The 9,039-nt window shown below is 32.6% G+C and overlaps 1 protein-coding gene across 1 annotated transcript; it reads left to right on the forward strand.

Annotated features, from left to right (window-relative positions):
* Positions 1-4,708: 4,708 nt before the first annotated feature.
* LOC145004753 (G-type lectin S-receptor-like serine/threonine-protein kinase At4g27290) lies at positions 4,709-8,681 on the forward strand. Its single transcript, XM_078963739.1, has 7 exons — positions 4,709-6,008; positions 6,105-6,224; positions 6,897-7,054; positions 7,358-7,565; positions 7,655-7,892; positions 7,981-8,131; positions 8,212-8,681. Exons 1-7 carry the CDS (start codon positions 4,739-4,741, stop codon positions 8,518-8,520), a joined length of 2,454 nt encoding a protein of 817 aa, XP_078819865.1. The 5' UTR covers positions 4,709-4,738; the 3' UTR covers positions 8,521-8,681.
* Positions 8,682-9,039: the final 358 nt, after the last annotated feature.

Below are 9,039 nucleotides of genomic sequence, written 5' to 3' on the forward strand. Positions count from 1 at the left end.
GAGCCTTGCGAAACGTTTCTACTCTCTTAAAGTTCTGTTGAACATTAAAAATTAGATTGTATTTTAAATAAATAATTACATGTATCGGATGTTACCTTCTTATAGCAAATACTTCTATACGAAATCGACCCCCCACGATTCACGTTTGTTTGCATTTTACGGACTTTTTTGTTCCTATCTGATGCAATTCTGTGTTCGTCCATTTGGAAATACTCAACTGCTTTCTTCCAATTATCAACATCCATACCTTATGGAGGGTTGACTAATGCTCTCGCGATATTATCATACCTCCGACTGCCAAAAAATATTCTTTTGCATCAACTTTACGGTCTCGATAACCTTTTAACAAAGCTGCTTGAAAACTCACTGTCAACATATTAGCTTCTATATCTTGGTACATCTAATCCAAATCAAAGTTTGTCTACAAAAAAAAAAGTTAACCAAGTAAAAACAATGGTCATAATTAACCATATAAAATATTTTTAAATAAATAATTACCCCTAGTTGTTATATTGCGATGTCCTTTATTACAGGGAAACATTTTTCCATGTCCATTTATTAAAAGGGACCATATGCCACATTGTTTTTCCAACTTCTCGTGAAAACATGTCTTTCGGCTCTCCTACGAGATCATATGTTATATCCCTATCATAATCAATGGTAATTGGTTTGCCCTTATTCTGTAAGAGCGCTCTTTCAAGCTTTATAGTTTTGGCTTTGCCTCAGGCTTTCCTACGTGGACATTGCTCAACTATTAATATAATAAAAAAATATTATAAACGGTATTTAATTTATAATAATTGAATAAAAATAGTAAGTAAAAATTCATAATAAGACTTACGGTCCTGATCATGATGACTAACATCTCTACCACCTGGGAAAGGTGGGTCCTAAGCTCCATCACCCCCGTGTCCACGACCCATAACAACAACCATGATATACACAAACAAAAACCATATTGACATTATTTCCTGAAAAATTATAAGATATATAGATACAACTTTTATTACACATACACATTACATAGAAATAACATTTACATTGGAATAAACATTTCTATTTAAACTAGGAATCCAAATAAAGTTCATATTACAAGCACGTATTAGATAAGAACTATTCTAATCAGAATCTTCCTCATATCCTTCAGTGTCTTCTTCGGTATCATAATCAGAACCCATCTCATCGTAACCAGTCTCGCAATCAGAAACATCATTGACTCTACCAGTTGGCGGAGGAACTTCAGTTGCACTTTTACATCAACAATGACTCTAAGAAAATTTTGAAAGTACATGCTGAAATCGAAAAAAAGTGGAGCATCGGATGAAGAAATATTTTGAAGTACGTTGACATTGTCTACATTTTCGTGTCAGCAATTGTCAACATTTTCGACAATTAGCGGCGACTCGATTAGGTCTTTAGCGGCGACTATTGTCGCTGGTATTGCTTCTTTGCATTCCTCGAGTATCCTAGCCGTTGGATTAGAAACACGATCGGATGGTCTTAATTTACCAGAACGTTAAAGTGCGAATCTGTGTCATGGGCTATTAGCGGCGACACCTACCTTTAGCGGCGACAATGTGATATGTCGCCGCTATTGGTGTAACCGCTAACGAATATGTTTCTTGTAGTCGTATGTTAACATCATTTTCATGGATAACTTCAACTGAGGTTAAGGTAAAAAAACACATTTTTATTTTCATGGAGTTTTATTGATTAGTGAGGATGTGGAAACACTGCAGTGAAGGAGACATACAACGCGTGACCCCATGAGCATTAATTAAGTGGTGTTAAAAATTTTCACATTCGATCGACTCAATTGTCGATATATAGTGGAACACAATGGATCTTACTATTGTAAAATTTGCTCCCTCATCATTCAAGGTTACCAGACGAACATTGATTATCCTCAAACGATATCTCAAATATGACTGTTTAAAATATTAATGGAAGATAACATACTTTAATTAATAAAGAAAATATAAACGAACATTGCTTTACAATAAACAAAAAAAAATCGATAACGTTAGAAAAAAGTTATATGATTGACATAGATTTTCTTATATAATTGATGTAAGAATGTTCTGTTGATATGTACCATTTCTCTAGAATGTCACCAACAATTTCGATATTTTCAAACCAATTGACAAAATCTTGGAAAACTGATTCCGATAATTCGGGGCTAATGCATGAACCACATGTTAATTATTGCAAATGGTGTTATTATAGCAAGCAAGGGTCCACCACCTCCAATCAAAATGAGCCATTGGTAATCATCTAACCACAAGTTAAGTTAAGATATGTTTGTAAAAACTAGTATGATACTGAAATCTAAAACCAGAAATTGTATTATCTGTGCATAATTTAATGTTCTATAAAAATAGTTTTAAGATGAGAAATTAAATTGATTCCTACTTTTTATACCTACATATATTCCTACCCATTAATATAATGATACGTATCATTATTCTACCATTCAATTTAATTTGATTTGATATATTTCTAATATACTTTTAATGAGATAGTTAAAAAAATATGGAATGTTGACACTTGTAATAATATTAATGGGTAGTAATGTTTGTAAGCATAAAATGTAGGAATCAATTTAATTTCTCTTTTAAGATTTTGGAATGTGTAAAGTTATATAAAATCAAAAACTAAAAATTAATAAAAGTTAAAAGCTCTAAAATACTTTTGGATTAAAAGCTTTTTTTTTTTTTTTTTTTTTTTTTTGTAAAAATAAAAGTTAAAATTGTGTTATTACTATACAAACTTTTTCTCTCTAGAATTCAAGATTTTTATTTATATAAAAATCAAAAATAAAAAATCAAAATGCTTTCAAAAGCTCATCACACTATTTTTTCCACACAATTTTCTTTCATAATTTCAAATTAAGGTATATCATAGTGATTATTTTAATAGATGCATTGATATAACAAACTTTAAGTTTTTTTTTACTACAAATACAAAACGATACAAAATTTTTATATCAAGCTATGCATGATTTCATGTACACGTATTAAAGTTGCGTTATTAAGTTGAAAACTACATAACATCTTGCATGTATACATATGTCTTCATCAAAAGTCTATTTAAAAATTCAAGTCGATATAGTCACATGCAAAAAAAAGTCGGTCATAACTCATAATCTCATAACCACAAATGCCAAAGAACAGTCTAGTGCCCTTCACCATAAGTCATCCACTACTCATGAAAAGACCAAAATGCCCTAGACTTAAGACTACAATGTTCTAGGTTGAGGTAAAATGTTGTTACGTATTAGTTTAAAATACTTAATTTTTTTACATAATGAATTTAATCCCATAAACTATGTCACATATGAAAAGAGAGACACCATAATAGACTTTCAAGGACAAAATTTTGATTTAAAATGTAAAATCGATTTGAAAATCTTTACAGATATTGTATTGTATTGGTTTGATATGGAGAGTCAAACCGTGGAACGTTACTCTGAAAAGTCAAATGGATTTAAAATGATGAGAAAAGCTCAATGGTTGAAATTGGTTTGAATTATTCAAAGCCTCACTTTTAAATTCTCATGTTCATATTTGTAAACCTTTTTCATTTTTTGGCCTTTGGGAACGCGTCAAGATTTAAAAAAAAAAAATAGACAATGAGACGTGGGTTTACTACACTCCACTTCTGTATGTTCATTATTCACAAAACTCCAATTTTTACGATCATTCTCTCATCCACCTATAATATGAAACTAGGAGACTGAATTATTACATAACCAAATATATACTATTTTTTAACCAACAATTTTCAAATCATGACAAACATCCCCATTGCTTATAAATTCCATAAAATAATATGGTATTTTCCTGCTTACACTTATCTTATATTTACTTATTACTTGTAATTAGTATATACTTATGTTATCCTTATGTAGCCACTTAAGGCATTTATAACCCTGTAGAGTGTAGAGTTCAATGGACATGCTACATTATTACCGCATCACTAATACATATACAATTTTACTTTTAAAACTCACAACCCATTAAACATCTAATATTAATCTTCACTTCTTGAAGTACAATTTTTAAGTTACAACAATAACAAGGTTTAAAGCCAATTAAAGAATACTCAACTCCATCTACACTTTAACAATGATTATAGACATTATTCAGTGGCAAATTCGTCGCTAAAACCAATTACGGATTACCAACAAATTTATATTAAATTTACATTTAACGAGAAAATTTGAAGAATAATCTGTGTTATGTGTTACCTCTCACTCTACTAGATCTCCCCATGCATCACTTTATTCTCTCCATTTAATGATGATTAAACTCCTCAAAAATTTTCATATAATCACCTATTCTCCATTAAACACATGTTTAATCATAATAAACACGTGATTCAATTCCTATTCTCAATTTTGTATATCACAACTCAGCCATGTTCCATTATCGTTTTATTGTCGTAACTTAAAAATTGTATTACCTATGGAGTCTAATTCAAGTTAAAACTAGTTGGCTAGGGTTGTCTTTGCCTCCAAAACCAGAAGATCCGAGGATGTTTAAAAGTCTATTTTGACCCCAAATGTACACTGTCCTTCAAATAAAAACGCAAAAGCTAATTTAAAGAATGAAACTTAGTCACGAGGGGTATTTATGGTAATCCAAATCCAAAAAGTCAACTATTCAAAATTTCAAAACTACAAAACCAAGTATTTGTAAATGTCAAAAAAACGAATCATCGTCACCCACCTATCAATATGGCAGCCTTTTCCTTCTTCCTGTTTATCGCCACCGTTTCAACTCTCTTCGCCACCTCATCATCAAGCACAATCACCGTCAACCGCAACCTCACCGACGGCCAAACCATCATCTCCGACGAGGAAACCTTCAGAATGGGATTTTTCAGTCCCACAAACACTTCAACAAATCGATATTTCGGAATATGGTACAACAAAATAACCGTCACGACAGTCGTATGGGTAGCCAATCGAGAAACTCCACTCAACGACACCTCCGGCGTATTGTTTCTCAGCGATAACGGAACTCTCACACTCCTTAATCGTACAAAAAACGTAATCTGGTCGTCAAACTCGTCGGAAATCGGAAATAATCCGGTAGCAAAACTTCTCGACACCGGAAACCTTATGATAAGAAACTCCGGCGATACAAATCCGGATAGTTACATATGGCAAAGCTTCGATTATCCCGGAAATACCTTTCTTCCAAGTATGAAATTCGGGATTGATTTTGTAAGAGGAATAAACAAGAACCTCGTAGCATGGAAAACCGAAACCGATCCTTCAGCAGGTGAATACACAAACGGGTTCGATCCCGAAGGGTACCCGCAGATTCTTCTAAGAGCAGGTTCAGAAGTGAGATTCAATTCTGGTCCATGGAACGGATTACGATTCAGCGGGATGCCAAATTTACAACAAAATGATATCTACACATTCGGATTCGAGCTGAATTCAAGGGAACTTTATTACAAATACGAGCTTGTGAACAACTTCACAATTTCCCGAATGATTTTGAATCCAAGTGGTGCGATTCAGCGACTCATATGGATCGAAAGAAGGCAAGTATGGGATCTTTATTTGACTGCACAAATGGATAATTGTGATCGATATGGATTATGTGGTCCTTATGGTGTTTGCAACATTCGTGAGAATCAAGCTTGTGGGTGTATGAGAGGGTTTGTTCCGAGGTTCCCGGATGAATGGCAAAGAGCAGATTGGTCAAATGGGTGTGTGAGGAAAGCTGAGCTGGGCTGTGCCGACGGCGGCGATGGGTTTGTGAGGATGGCCGGAGTGAAGTTGCCGGACACGAGAAAAACTCAGTATAATGTGAGTATGAATCTTGAAGAATGTGAGAGGATTTGTTTAAGGGATTGTAATTGCACAGCGTATTCGAGTATCGATGTTAGAACAGGAAGTGGGTGTTTGATTTGGTTGGATAAGTTGATGGATATTAGGGTTTATGGTGAAAATGGGCAAGATGTTTTTGTGAGAATGGCTGCTTCGGAATTACGTAAGATTGGAATTTGGAATTTGATTTTTTTTTTTTTTTATTGGTTGAGTTTTAATATTTTTTTTTATTGAAATTTTAAATTTCATTATGTGACAGATAGGAATGCTGAAGCGAAGAGGAAAGTTAGGATTATAGTGATTCCGGTGCTCGTGGGATTTGCTGTGATACTCGGATTTTGCTTGTTTGTTTTCTACAAGAGGAGGCAGAAGAAGAAAGGTAATTCCTTTAGAGGTTTACTATAAACTTATATTTTTTATAATTAAATTAAAATTTTTGTTTTATAAAAGTATAAATATAAAAGGATAGAAAAATGTGAATATAATAATTAAATATATTGAGAAAAGATTTTTGTAATAGTAGAGATGTGTTGAAGTTTAAAAATCAACCCATTATGGGAATGCTTAGAGTGTATGGTTGAAAATAGATGAAAATTTGATAATAATAAAAATCATTATTGTTTATGTTTTTTATATGGTGGTGGAATTTTTCATAATGCTCTCTATCTAACCTCTACCATGTTGGATTTAGGGTCATTTTGTCCATCTTATATATTAAACCCCATTTTATTGATTATATAGTGGTACACAATTTTCACTATGGAAGATTATTTTATAGCAATTGAACAAAATAAACATTAGTAGTCAAACCTTTTAAAAAATAGAGGTGCGTAGGTGGAACAAAAATGAAGGTTGGTTACTATTTAATTACAACATTTAAAATTTGTTGCCACGTCTCAAATCTATAATCAAACTTGTAAACAAGTTATACTTTATATTTTTACACAAATTAAACAAAATTGAAACTTGGTAACTATTTAATGACATTAACCCTATTCAAAACCTTTAACTTTTTTGTCTCAATAAAGATTATAATAAATTATCTCTACAGGAATAACTAATCTTGTTCGTGAAATCAACTTTGCTATTGATAACGAGAGGGAAGATTGGGAATTGCCAGTGTTTGGATTCAACACAATAGCCAATGCAACAAACAACTTTTCAGATGAGTGTAAACTCGGAGAAGGTGGTTATGGGCCTGTCTATAAGGTTTGTTTCTTTTCTAAACTGAATGAACTGTCTGAATCTGAAACAGACTAAATAAGCATTTTACTCTTAAATTTTAACGATATTCATCATTTTTAACGTGGAAGTAGTTGGGAGGCGAAAAAAAAGGAAATAGGTAAATGGTTAATGTCTACGGATTAAGTGCTTAACTTATTAAGCCCATTAAGTTAAAAAGAAACAACTCCTTACTCGTTAAAAAAATCTACCAAATCCACAGTTTATAAATGATTTGATTTCTACAAAATCTCTTTAGAATTACTAAATAAAAATTATCATGATTTACAGGGAACATTGGAAGGGATAGAAATTGCTGTGAAGAGACACTCAAGAAAATCAAAACAAGGACTAGATGAGTTTCAGAATGAAGTTAAATGTATTGCTAAACTTCAACACCGAAACCTTGTGAGGCTTTTAGGATGTTGCATTGAAGAAGATGAAAGGATGTTGATCTATGAATACATGCCCAATAAAAGCTTGAATTCATTTATTTTTGGTGCGTTTCTCTTTAATCCTCACCACTATTCTTTACCTTATCTATTAACGTCACTATATATATTAATATGGCTGATAATATTTGAACAGATGAAAGAAAAAGAAAGACACTTGATTGGTCAAAACGCTACACTATTATAACCGGAATTGCAAGGGGTCTTTTGTATCTTCATCAAGATTCCAGATTAAGAATCATTCATAGGGATTTAAAAGCTAGCAACATATTGTTAGATAAAGATATGAATCCAAGAATTTCAGACTTTGGTTTGGCAAGAAGTATGGAAGGAAGTAAAACAGAAGCAAATACAAGAAGAGTAATGGGAACATAGTAAGAACTTATATAAATGGATAAACTTTAATCTTTAATTACACCTAATAAAAAACTAATTGATTTTTGTACATTTTATTTCTTGTAGTGGCTACATGGCACCAGAGTACACCATTGATGGGATTTACTCCACTAAATCTGATGTCTTCAGCTTTGGTGTATTGGTGTTAGAGATAATAAATGGAAAGAAAAATAGAGGATTTCGTCATGCAAATCATGATCTTAATCTTCTAGGACACGTAAGTTTCAATTTTCAACACGTAAAAGTCTTGAAATATTTCATTTTTTTTTATGTATTAACATGACATATGTTGGTTAGGCATGGAGGCTGTATAAAAATGGGAAGCAATTGGAATTGATGGATGACACTATTAAGGGTTCATACGTACACACACAAGTGAAGAGAGCAATTCATATTGGTTTACTATGTGTGCAAAAGTATCCTGAAGATAGACCAGATATGCCTTTGGTGGTTGTTATGTTAGGTAGTCAAATTCCGTTACATGAACCTAAACAACCGGGTTTTTATACAGAAAGAAGAAGACCACAAGAAGCAGATTGTTCATCTAGTAATCCTGAATGGAGTTCATCAAATCACTTATCTGTTACGTATCTTCAACCTAGATAGAAATTGGTATAAGTGATTTCTATGTATATCTGTCTAAGTTCTACACAAACAAGCTACACAATTAGACTTGTTACAATTGTTTTAAAATAATATTTGTAAAGAACAACTAGAAATTCCATCGTCGATGAGTGTATATAAGATGATGCTTCTGTTCATTGAAATTCATCGGCAAAACAGGTGGTGGTTTAGCGATTAACACAAATTCAGAGTTCGGAAGATAGTCAATTTCCAATGTTCTTACATATTCGCAGTTAATGATACGTGATCTCGGGACAAAATGTTGTCATGAATTCATGATCTCAAGTAAGACCATGAATAATAGGTAAAAGTTTAATGAATTTGAGAGGGTTTCCATGTGATTGCAATGCAATGCAAGTAAGACTAGAGGGAATGGTGTGGTGCAGTGAAATTCTCTTGTTAAAGTAAGAATCAGGAGTTTGGGGAAAGGAGTGGGATGATATGGGAAAGGTTATGGTTGCACAATAAAAAAAGGGTAAATTACACGGATGGTCGCTGTGG

Source organism: Lactuca saligna, chromosome 7 (genome assembly GCF_052625555.1).
Source record: "Lactuca saligna cultivar CGN05327 chromosome 7, ASM5262555v1, whole genome shotgun sequence".
Lineage (NCBI taxonomy): Eukaryota > Viridiplantae > Streptophyta > Magnoliopsida > Asterales > Asteraceae > Lactuca > Lactuca saligna.